Source organism: Trachemys scripta, chromosome 2 (genome assembly GCF_013100865.1).
Source record: "Trachemys scripta elegans isolate TJP31775 chromosome 2, CAS_Tse_1.0, whole genome shotgun sequence".
Classification (NCBI taxonomy): Eukaryota; Metazoa; Chordata; order Testudines; family Emydidae; genus Trachemys; species Trachemys scripta.
The window spans coordinates 107043991-107057008 of NC_048299.1; the positions used below are offsets into that span (position 1 = coordinate 107043991).

At 43.4% G+C, this 13018-nt stretch overlaps 1 protein-coding gene across 2 annotated transcripts in view; it reads right to left on the bottom strand.

Annotated features, from left to right (window-relative positions):
• TMEM245 (transmembrane protein 245) overlaps positions 1-13018 on the bottom strand; it is a 126581-nt gene that overhangs the window by 68583 nt on the left and 44980 nt on the right. For both annotated transcript variants that reach the window (XM_034761374.1, XM_034761373.1), the window contains 2 exons: positions 2737-2841; positions 1721-1803 (listed from right to left, as the gene is read on the bottom strand). In XM_034761374.1, the coding sequence (XP_034617265.1) occupies positions 1721-1803; positions 2737-2841 (188 nt within the window). The remainder of the gene's footprint in view (positions 1-1720; positions 1804-2736; positions 2842-13018) is intronic.

The following is a 13018-nucleotide window of genomic DNA, read 5'->3' on the forward strand; positions in this document are numbered from 1 at the left end:
TACAGAAGCTGAACCACCAAAAAAGAAAGAAAATCAACCTTCTGCTGGTGGCATCTAACTCAGACGATGAAAATGAATATGTGTCGGTCTGCACTGCTTTGGATTGTTATCGAGCAGAACCTGTCATCAGCATGGACGCACGTTCTCTGGAATGGTGGTTGAAGCATGAAAGGACATATGAATCTTTAGAGCATCTGGCACGTAAATATCTTGTGACACTGGCTACAAACAGTGCCATGAGAACACCTGTTCTCATTTTCAGGTGACATTGTAAACAAAAAGCGGATAGCATTATCTCCTGCAAATGTAAACAATCTTGTCTGTCTGAGCGATTGGCTGAAAAAGAAGTAGGACTGAGTGGACTTGCAGGCTCTAAAATTTTATACTGTTTTATTTTTGAATGCAGGTTTTTTGTACATAATTCTACATTTGTAAGTTCAACATTCGTGATAAAGAGATTGCACTACAGTACTTGTATTAGGTGAATTGAAAAATACTATTTATTTTGTGTTTTTACAGTGCAAACATTTATCAAAAATAAATATAAAGTGAGCACTGTACACTTTGTATTGTGTTGTAATTGAAATCAATATATCTGAAAATGTAGAAAACATCCAAACATATTTAAATAAATTGTATTCTATTATTTTTTAATCGCATGATTAATCGCGATTAATTTTTTAAATCGTTTGAGAGCCCTAATTTCTACCTTCTTTGCAGAATGCAAGGGCTGAATCACACAATAGCTGCCAACAAGAAGCTTGTTTGTCTAAATGGGGTAATGTGCTATACGGGGGTGTGATTTCTAAATACAGCTATGTGTTGCAAATTAACTGGTCTATGTAGACCCTGCTGGTGCACTTTAACATACTATGTTAAATAATACTACATTAAAGCGTACTAGGGAACCTTTAGTGCACGACAGCAGGGTCTACAACAGTGAGACTTAGACATCAGTGGTTCAGGAGCCAAATTAGTGATCAACATTACTGTGGCTCTTTTGGGTAGTGTGAATACATTAGTTTCATTTACTATAGTACTATATATTCATATTTAAACAGTTTGACAGGGAAATATTTAATTTTATACACATTCTCACAGCAAAATGATTAATTATTATTTATCAACTATAACTGGTTAACATAGTAAAAGCATCCTGATTGGTTAATAATTGAAATTACAGTGTTTTAGTATCATGTGCTGCAAAGAGCCACAGGAGACACATTTAAAGAGCCACTTTTTGAATATCACTGGTCTATACAAATTGGTGATTAAAAAAAAGTCTAACCAACATTCACTTGTTTAAATCAGCATAAAAGCAAGGGTGAAAAATACCTCTAACTATATCACCTGAAAATCACTCCTCCGATTGATCTTTTCTACCTCTGCTATTCACACAATCCACTGTGAGCACTCCCTTCACACATTGATTGATTCCCTCCCTCTCCCCTTAACTATCCCTTTTCATCTCTCTCTCCACTGATTTTCCCTTCATTTCCCTTCCACCATTTCCCTTCCTATTTGTTCTCCTTATCACGCATACTATTCCCTCCAAGCACAGATTTGTGGGAAGGGAAGCAGCAGCGTTCATGCATGTGCCTGAAATAGTCACCCTCATTTCTTAACACATGGGAGTCTTTTTTAAAAATATAAAAACTGTAGATAAGAGCACCTTGAAACTTGTTTATCTACTCTAATCTCTTAATTTCAACATTCTTACTTTGCCCACTCTGGATGATTGGCTACAGTCTCATTGATCAAGCTGCTTGTGACTTGAATCAAGTGAACGCTCTCTTGATGTACCTGAGTTAAATACAGACAAAAGAAAGAATATGAAGTGTTATGTAATACAAACTAGCACCCACCCTAAATTAACAGAACAAGATATTTAAATCTAAATTTTCAAGAGTTATTGGTGATTTCTGGTGCTCAACTTGTGAAAAATCAGGCCCTTAAAATATTTCAAGGCAGAAAGATATTCAGCACTTTTTCAAAGTGGGGTTCCCTTAAAAAAAATTCTGCAGGGCACATGAATTCTGCACATGAACAGTGGCTCCGAATTCCCCCAGAGTTTAAAAAAAGTTCACATTAAATGAGTGACCTCTATTGGGAAGAAAAAGTAGCTGCATATTGAAAATCAGTTTGAGAAAATCTGATGTTTAGAATGTGGTGTCATGAGATCAAAACTGACAGTTACATATGGGCATGTGTGCCTACACACCTCACAAATATTTACAAGTGTGAGATGCAGACATTCTTATATAGAAATGTATGTTTCTCTCTTACTTCCACAGATTTATGCCGAAAACGATCTTCAATGCATTTGAATATCATTCTTCCGATAAAACAATTGGTAAATAGTTTCACAATATTAATAATCTACTGCAATAATTTACACCGGCATAACACTGATGCTAAGGAATCTGAGGTGTTCTCCCTTACTCACTGAAACTGAGCAGCTATAATAGGTTGCAAAATAATTCTAGTACTAGTACTGTAAAATTATCATGTGTCTCACAATTCTACTTCACAATTTACTAGGGTAATACTTTGCATGTACAAATATTATTTCTTCATCTATACATAGTATTAACAGGATCAACTGAAGAACATTTGATTACTAAATATTTTTTAAAAGCATTTCTACTTTATAGTGCAGCACAAACATCTGTAACATTTTCATTTAAAGAAGGGATTAAAAGAACAACTTGGATTATAATTCTTGGTGCACTGTACCTTTGCCGTAAGGAGAAGGGCTAGCAGAAGGGTTCCTATCACTAGCAAAAATATTATGAAAATGCTAATTATTTTATCAAGCATTTTCTCCAACCACACGATCATCTGTGCAGAAAAAAGAAAAACAAATCATGACATATAAAAAAAATCTGTTTTTTATTCAAGTGATACTGGCCCGTCTGACAATTCTGGATTTCAACAACAGTTTTCTTTACACAAAGACTGCAAGATCAGACCCTAAGCAAGTACTATTTACGCCTAAGCTTAGATATGAAAAATTAATAAGCAATGTTTAGCATGACAACTAACGAAAATGTTACAATGCAAGTGATGTTGCAAATTAAATTTAAACAATAATGTGAATCACATAGCAAGCTCTCAGCAAAGCAATCAGTAATTTAACATTATTTTGTTATCAGACCCCAAAAAGCTAGCACTCATTTTACTTCTGAGCTTACATTCTGGATTAATTTCTTGTCTTCAAGCAACAGAGAAATTTATGGTCACTATCATCTGCACAAAATGGGAAGTTACCAGTGTGGATTATACAACCATAATTTGCAAACTCGGATGGCTGAAGTTAATCACTTAAATCTCTAATGAGATATCTACATAAGTGGCCTGATTTTTAATGCTGCTAAGCAGACCTCAAGCCTTATTTGAATTCAGTGCAGATGGCCTGAACACACACACACACCACAACTAACCAGTAATCACACCACTTCAGATTCATGAAGTTTTGTTGGTGTCATTCAGAAGGGAAAAATCTTAACTACATGGCTGTGTGGAGAGCACTCTAGAAAAGAGTAAACTGCACTTAATCTAATATTAAAGGGGCCTGATTAAATAAAGATCTCACAACCTCATTGTGGGCAAATCTATTTTTTCCAGCTTTTGTAGCTCAAAAAAAACACCTAGCAGGGGAAATCTAGCTGTGCTCTAAAATTTTACTTTAAAACAGAACTGAGTTCAAAGGCAATATGCAGAAGGTTCAATATTTCCTAATGAGAAATGGCTATACATTTAGTTGATGTGCTGATAATTTTAGTTACTATTCTTTTCCTCGGTGTCATGTAATGTCAAAAGTTAAAGTAATAGGAACTCTTTCTCTATTACTGATCCCTATCCCTGCATATGAAGTTGGTTTATTGATCCATTACTTATTGTTATAGTTTTTAAATCTCTAATTATATCTGGAACATCACCGGGGCATCTGAACACCTAATATATATGAATGATTTTACCCTCAGACTCCGCTACAATTAACATCTTGTTTAACACATATTGTCACAAGGCAGAAAGTCAGCATTTCAAAGCAACCATTCAGAATACAGTGTGACACTCACTTTAGAGAAGTAATTATAGTGGTGAAGTCAACTGCCTGCAGGACAGTTATCTGAACTTCCAACTAGCTTGAACTTCCAACTATTTACTATCTAGGAAACTACAGAAAATCCTGTTTCAATTTTGCCCTTTCAATGTTCTCATACATTTAGGGATTTTGATGACACAGCGACAGGAAAAAAAAAGACAGTTACCTTCTCTGTAACAGGTGTTCTTTGAGATATGTTGCTCATGACCATTCCATATTAGGGGTGTGCACCAATGCCATAAGTTTTTCCCTCGGCAGTATCCATAGGGGACTGGCTCTGTTGCCCCTGGAGCGGCGCACACATACCATGGTATAAGGGGTGGAGCCCCGGAGCGGCTCCCCCCACCCTAAGTTCCTTCTTGCCGGAAACTCCGACAGTGGGGAAGGAGGGCGGGTCATGAAACAGACATGAGCAACACATCTCGAAAAACACCAGTTATGGAAAAGGTAACTATCCTATCATCGAGTGCTTGCTCATGTCCATTCCATATTAGGTGACTCCAAAGCAGTACCCCTGGAGGTGGGTAGGAGTTCAAGATCTGTAGATTGCAACACAGCTCTGCTGAACCCAGCGTCGTCCCTAGCCTGCTGAGTGATGGCATAATGAGCAGTGAACATATGGACCTTGTTGCGGCTCTACAGATGTGCTGGATAGGGCTGTGCACCAGGAAGGCCGAAGACACCTGAGCCCCAGTCGAGTGGGTTTTAACAGCTGGCGGCTGCAGAACCTCCGCCAGGTCATAACAGGTCTTTATGCATGGAGGTAATCCAATTGGAAATCCTTTGCGAGGAGACTGGCAGGCCCTTCATCCTATCCACTGTAGCAATGAAGAGCGGAGTTGATTTATGGAAAGGCTTGGTATGTGCTGAGTAAAAAGCCAAAGCACTTTGGATGTCCAGCATGTGAAGATGCCTCTCTTCACTGGTCTTGTGCAGTTTGGGACAGAACACTGTGAGGAAGATGTCCTGGCTCATATGGAAGGTGGACAGCTGGGTAGGGCTATAGCTGAAGCTTGTCTTGGTAGAAGACTGTGTACAGCAGTTCTGAGGCGAAGGCTTTAATTTCAGAGACTCGTCTCACCGATGTCACTGCCACCAGGAACACGACCTTCCATGACAGGTGGAAAAGGGAGCAGGAACACAGCGGCTCAAAAGGGGCCCATAAGCCTAGAGAGGACCAAGTTAACATCCCATTGCAGGACCGGAGTCTGTACCTGTGGGAAGAGTCTCTCGAGCTCTCTCAATAATCTGACTATCATGTCATGGCAAAACACCATCTATCCTTGGATCAGCAGGTAAAAAGTGGAGATGGCCGCGAGATACACTCTAATGGAAGAGTGTGACAGGCCCTGGTTCCTCAAATGAAGCAGATAGTCTGGGACAGCCTGTATGGAAGAACACGAGGAGACATGTCACACTCGGATGCCCAGCAGGAAAACCTTGTCCACTTGGTCAGGTAAGTCAGTCTAGTTGAGGGCTTCCTACTTCCCAGAAGGAACTGTTGGACCTCCTCCAAACAGGTTTGCTCCTCCGTGTTCAGCCACACAGCATCCATGCTGAGAAGTGGTAGGACGCAAGGTTGGGGTGTAAGAGCCAACCATGGTCCTGTGACAGCAGGTCCGGTTGGTTGGGCAGGGGCCAGGGAAGTGCCGCTGACAGGTTCATTAGCGTACCGAACCAGTGCTGGCAAGGCCATGCTGAAGCGATTATGATAACCCATGCTCTCCCTCTCGATCTTTGCCAGGATCTTGGCGATGAGTGGGATCGGGGGAAACGTGTACATCAGGCCCCCTGACCACGACAGGAGGAAGGCATCGGAGAGGGAGTCCTTGCCGAGAGCAAAACCGATGACATTTTCTGTTTTGCTTGGTGGCGGACAGTTCCACTTAGGGAGTTCCCCACCTCTGGAAGACCATGTAGGCTATGTCCTGGTGGAGTAACCACTCGTGGTGAGAGGAGAAAGCCCTACTGAGGTGATCCGCTAGCGTGTTCTTGATGTCAGGGAGGCAACAAGCTTCCAGGTGGATCTCGTGGTCAATGCAGAAGCTCCAGATATGGAGTGCCTCTTGGCAGAGAGCCGACAAGCGCGCTCCCCCTTGCCTGTTGATGTAGAACATTAAAGCTGTATTGTCCATCTGGACTCTCACCACTTTGCCCGACAGGTGAGGTAGGAAGACGCCGCACACCAATTGGACCACTTTGAGTTCTCTAACATTTATGTGGAGCATCATCTCCTCTGGGGACCACATATCCTGGGTCTAGAGATCTCCAAAGTGCGTACCCCAGCCGAGGCGTCCGACACCAACTCGATGGAGTGAGGTGGGTGATGTCGAATGGAACTCCCTCTAGGACCTTCTCGCGATTGGTTCACCATCGCAACGAGGTGAGTATTGTTGGGGGGATAGGCACAATGTTTTCCAGGTGATCCCTGGACTGGGAATAGGCCATCAGCCATTCCTGCAGGGACCACACCCGGAGCCTGGCATGGCGGATAATGTATGTGCAGGCTGCCATGTGGCCCAGCAGGCGCAGGCAGACCCTAGCTGTAGTCAGAGGGAAATGGGGACACCTCCATAATGAGGTCTGTCATGGCCCGAAACCTTCCTAGTGGCAGGATCGCTCTTGCGCAGGTCGAGTCAATGGCTGCTCCGATTAACTCTATCCTTTGTACTGGCAATAATGTTGACTTTGGCATTTACCAGGAGGCCCAGGGAGCGACACGTGGCTTGAAGCACTGCAAAATACCTTTGGATTTGAGACCTAAAGCTGCCCTTGACCAGCCAGTCGTCGAGGTACGGGTAGATCTGGATACCCAGCACCTGAGGTAAACCGCTACCACTGACATGCACTTGGTAAACACACTCGGTGCTGTCGCCAGGCCAAACAGGAGGACTGCAAACTGGTAGTAGTGGGGCCCCACCATAAACTGGAGGAAATGTCTGTCCTTGAAAGAGCGTTATGTGGAAGTATGCATCCTTCAAGTCAAGAGCAGCATACCAGTGTCCCGGATCCAGGGAGGGGATGATAGAAGTCAGGGAGACCATGCAGAACTTTAGCTTCTTCATGTATTTGTTGAGGTGACGCAGGTCCAGGATGAACCATAGACTGCCTTTGGGATTAAAAAGTACCGGGAACAGAATCCCTTGTTCCTGTACTTGAGAGGAACTTCTTCCACCACACCCAACTGTAGTAACCCTTTTACTTCCGTGCAAGGAGACTCTTGTGAGAAGGATCCCTGAAGAGGGACGTGGAAGGAGGGTGGGAAGTAGGGGTAGAAAGGAACTGGAGGGTATAACCCTGCTCCACTGTGTGGACCCAGGGGTCCGAAATTATAGCTGTCCAAGCATGGAGATAGCGGAAGCCATGGTGTTAGGGTGACCAGACTGCAAGGGTGAAAAATCGGGACGGGTTGGGGGGTAAAAGGCACCTATATAAGACAAAATCCCAAATATCGGGACCGTCCCTATAAAATCGGGACATCTGGTCACCCACCCTACATGGTGTGGGCAGCTACATCAGCGGCATCTGACGTGGCCTGGAGGGCCACCCTGGCTGCAGTCATTCTCTCATCGAGAATCGCTCAGAACTCCGTCTTGGAGGCCTCAGGGAACAACCCTTTGAACTTGGCCATGGCTTGCCACATATTGAAATCATATCGGCCAAGGAGGTCTTGGTTGGCCACTCTCAGCTGAAGGACGAATAAACGTTACGTCCAAAGAGATACAGCCTCCTCCAGTCTTTATTTTTGGGGGTGGCCTCGGGTTGTCCTTTCCTCTCCTTGTGGTTAATCACCTTGACCACAAGGGAATTGGGGGGGGGGGGAGAGTATAAGTACTCATGTCCTTTGATTGGCACAAAGTACTTGCATTCAGCCCTCAGAGATAGGGGCCAGGGAAGAGGGGGTCTCTGTCACAGGGCATTAGTGATTTTGGAAACCCCTTCATGAAGGGGAAGAGCCACCTTGCAGGGGCCAAGCAGCAGAGGACATCAAACAGAATCGGAGGGCTCTTCCAATTCCTCTGCCTAAAACCCCAGGCTGGAAGCGACCCTCTTCAAACGTCCCTGGTGCACTTTGGCATTATCCTGAGGAACTGGGTGAGGGGGCCCCGTGATAGCCTTGTCTGGCGACAACGAGGACAATGCTAGTGCTGCGGGAACCTCCATGTTCATTGGTGGTCCAGCATCTTGCTCCCCTGGGTCCTCCTGGACTGTGGGGTCTTATCCCCGGAAGCCTCGAGCACCAGAAGGGGACGGGATACTGAGGCCGCTGCCCTCTCCGACACCAACTGAGCAGCCTGGGAAGGTTGGGAGAACTCCCCCGGTACCATGGCGCCAGTCACTGCACTTGGGGCCATGGGACAGGTTTTGGTGCTGATGATGTAAGTGGAACTGCAAGTCCTGCAGTCAGGGAACCCCGCTCCGTGCCCGAGCTATAAGCAGAGTGCTCAGTACCTGGCGACCAGGATTGGACAGAGCAGTGGCTCTTATCTGACTGGTGCCAGTCGCTGCGTCCCAAAGCCGACATGTCAGAGCAAGCCGGGCCATCTTGTTCAGGGTCTCAGGGACCGACGGCGTTCGGCAGATCTGCATTGGATACATGGTAATCCATGCCTCACACTACTCGACCGGTACAACAAATGGGACTGGGAGCTACTACTGGCCAGTTGCTGGGAAGTTCTTCCTGAGTACAGTAATCTCCTTCTTGGAGATGGGCGATAAGGGTCTGGTGGTCTCGGATCCCCGATGGGTCCCGTGACCGCTACTGGGCCCTTGCAGACAGTCAGGGCCAGTCCCCGAAATCTTGCCAGGTGGGGTGTGCCTCAGAGGCTGCGCCAATCTACCAGCGAGGTATGCCTCGAGTCCCTTGATGAGTGCCCCTGGTGTGGGGACCGAAGAGGGCTTCGCTGAGCCTGCCTCTCTAGTCCTAAGGTGTGACAGCTTCAGGCGGGCAAGCGACGGCGGGACCCCCCTCTCGATGGGAAACAGTGCCGCTGAGGTGGGGATACATGCATAGGTCCCAATGTGTGTTTTCCCCAAGTCCGGGGTACCACGAGAGCCCGTGTGGGCAGCACTGGGAGCATCACGATCTCTTGAGCTGCTCAAAGACGGCACCTGAAGCTGGCTAAGGCCTGCACCGCTATCTGCGGTCATAGGCGAAGTATGGGATGGGTTGGGCCGCTCAACTTGAACTGGGGCCTGACTTCCCAAAGGGGACATTGAGCTGCCCAGCACGGGTCTTGGCTCGCGCCCAGCCCTCTGCTTTCCCTTCCAAAAGGTAGGACATCTTCTCCTCAGTGTTTTTCGGCTTCTTGACCGGAGCCGTGGAGGGAGACCGGTGCTGGCTTGTGGACAGCGCCGGCGGAGCACTGTGCACCGAGGCCACGGTAGTCGGTGCAGAGTCAGGCCACAGCTCTGGTGCCGGAGTGAGTACAGACTCCATTAGGAGCACTTTTAGATGGATATCACGCTCCTTCTTCGTCCTAGGTTTGAAGACTTGCAGATACGACACTTATCGCTTATGTGCCCTTCGCCTAAGAGCCTAAGGCAGCTGGTATGGGGATCGCTAATGGGCCGTTTGCAGCGATCGCAGGGCTTAAAGCCTGGGGACCGGGGCATGCCCCATCCCCCAGCTGAGTCCTGTTCAGGATTACGAGAACTTTAAAAACTCCTACTAAGGGTAACTGTCAACAACTATACTACAAGTTCTACAGCGTTCAAGACAACACTAGCGGAAGCAGCAGATGTTCAGGCACCGTCACTGGTGGCAAGTAGGAACTGAGGGTGAGAGCTGGTGGCACCCCTAACAGCATGGTATGTGCACGCTGCTCCAGGGGATACCAGAGCTGGTCCCTTACGGATACTGCTGAGGGAAAAACTTCCAGCACTGGTGCATGTGGCAAGCACACACACCTAATGTGGAATGGATACGAGGAAGCACTCCAAGAAGAATAAAAATGATACAGTACCTTAAAAATACTGTGTTATAAATAAGTTAAAATGTTCACTTTAACTTATGTAACTTTCCTTGCTATTTCTTTCTCAGTTTAAAAAAAGCTGTGGCTTCTACTCACAGGTCCAAATTCAGAGACTAGTCTAAGTGAATCTAAGAAAGTAAACTAATTTAATTTATCTCTTATTTCAATTATCCTCCACTAATATGCTAAACTTAGATTCAGTTTGTGAAAAATATACATCCACTTAACACATAAGCTTACATATCACCTTTGAATCTGTCCCACTGGCTACTGAATTTATGGCCATAATCTACATTAGGGAACTGTATGAGAGATTTCCACCAATGCCAGCTCTGATCCAACAGCACCACTGATAGCAACAAGTGTCTCAACATAGACAAATCTAGAGGCTTTTGTTGTTTTACAACTGTGTAAACTGTTGGTTTGATCTGGAAGCCTCTAGAGTCTTAGAAGGTAGGTCTCCCACTGGAGCCCTTGAACCGATAGTACCATCAGTGTCCTTACTGTAGACAAGTTCTAAGCGTCTAATATTATGCTACTTGCAGTTAGGCCATCAGGGAAAGCTGAAAAGGGAAGAACAGAAGGGTGTAATAAGGTATAATTGAAAGCATGCTCTCCGTATTATTAATTCACTTACAGCCTCCTCTTAACTCTTGCTGTACCCGCTTCATCTGGCTACTCAACACTAGCTTAGACTAGTTTATTGTCAATAGGCCAAATTCAAAGAATAAAAAAAGGGCTGTTGGTTACTTCACTGTAAATAAGTGAGAGATTAAGAGAGTTGTAAAGACTTTGAAAACATGGCTGCTAAATACATATTTAGTCACCTAATAGAAGTGGCCTGTTTTTCAAAAATGCTGAACATCCAGCAGCTCCTATACATGCTTGACTCTAATCTCCCATTTAAAAACAAAACAAACACAAAAAACTCAGTCTCACTGTTGGTTCAATTTACATGCTGAGGCAGTGAAAAAAATAAGTATAAATTACACCAGTTGAAACTTACCACTGAATCTGGTCCATCTTTCTCTAGGTCATTCTTAGACTTTCCTTTCTATGCCCTACCGCTAAATACATGCACAGAACGAACACACACACACACACACACACTTTCTAAACACTAGTCAGCAGCTATTCCGGTATTTTAAAGTTTTAGCTTCTAATTTAATTGTTAGTCAATAGCTACAAGCAAATGTTGCCATGACATCTAAGGCAGTCAAGTAGTAGAAAGAAACCAGGCTCCTAAGCTACAGAAGGTCATTCACTCATTTAAAAAAAATTAAAAATATGGATTTCTGATATGCAGTCAATGAAAACTATCTTAAAATGTCAGGGTTTTGAAGGAAAGGGTATAAACTTATCTTTACATTTCAAAAATAAAGCAAATTACAAACAATTGAAATTATGCCTCAAAACTAAAGCAGGGTCAAAGTACATACATTCATGAGTTCACTGGGTGAAATTTGGAAGAAGTAATTGGGATGAACATTTTAATTGAATGTGGCTTTTTAAAATCTACGGTTTGTACTAGGAACTAGCTTTGAAAAGACTGACTCATATCTAGATTTATTGGAATTGGGAGAGTGATTATGCCTTCTATATTTTATACTGCACTGTACATTATTCACAAATAAACATTTAAATCAAGTCAACTCATCTTAAAAGAATACCTACATGTATCTGAGTGCTCATTTTCCAATATATTTTTACATACTAAACTATATATTATACATGCGAAGTTTATATATTGACAAATCTCTGAATATATATTTGTCTGTGGTAAAATACAAACAGTATGAGTGTCTTACTTCTTTTATGCAGTCACAGATGTCTCAGTGTCTATTTTAATTCCCCCCCCCCCCAAAATAAAGTAATAAATCAACTCTAATATTTTCTGATAAGGATTTCATCTTCAATTATTTTAGGACTGTTAAAAAGGGATCATTTAGCTCCAGTGAAGTCAGGTACTCAGATATGTCAGGTTCACGGTGAAAAAGTGCAGATGAGTAGCCAGGTTAAACAAGCTGGGGAGCGGTCGCGGTCTACATTAGGTAGGCTCCCAAGGTTGCTATCACTGGCGCAGAGACACTGGTTTTAGCAAAAATGAAAGGTATTTTTTTTAAGAGTCATGCTGTAAACAATGCCATACAGAGCAAGACTTGCTAACCCACTGGAATCTCTTCTATGCCTTGGGCTCCGTAAGTAATATTAAGTTGTGCGATTCTTATTCACTAAAGTCCCAGTTTAAAAACAGTCCCTGGCAGAAAGGTCTTATGTAAAAGAACTTTGCTCTTATCCTCTCGTCCTAATAACCAGAGTTACCAATAACCATTTCAAACCCTGCTTTGCCTCCATGGGTCATATTTTTAGTTTCACAGTGCACAGAGAGAAGCCTATTTTAGTGTTCTCTTAAGTACTTTGCTTGAGAGGAAGAAGAAAAAGGTAAATGTTATAAAAGGAAAGCAGCCTTTACAACTGCAGTCCAATCTTTTGTGCTTCAATCTTCCCCCTTTCTTAGCATTTTATGAATTGTAGATTTGATAAAATTAAGAGCCTGTCAGAATTTACAGTCTGGTTTTGGATTTTATATTTAAGTTGTACAAATGTATGATTTGCTCAGCCATACACAGGAGTCTTAACATATTACAAAATAAAAATATTTTGATATACATTTTCAAAATATCTATGTATGTGCAAGAAATGAAAGGTGAGTAGTTTCAAGTACTTTTTTCAAGTATTTTAAAAAATGAGTTTTTTTATTGTTATAGTCTGCACATGATGGGTCTACATTTTTTTTAGTTATATTTTATTGTTATTTATAAAAAGTATTTTAATAGCCATGTTAGTGGCAAAATAGGGTAAACCTACCCACATAAAACATATGTTCAAACATTAAGAGTCTAAAACCACAGAATCAAGAAAATGTACAGTTAAG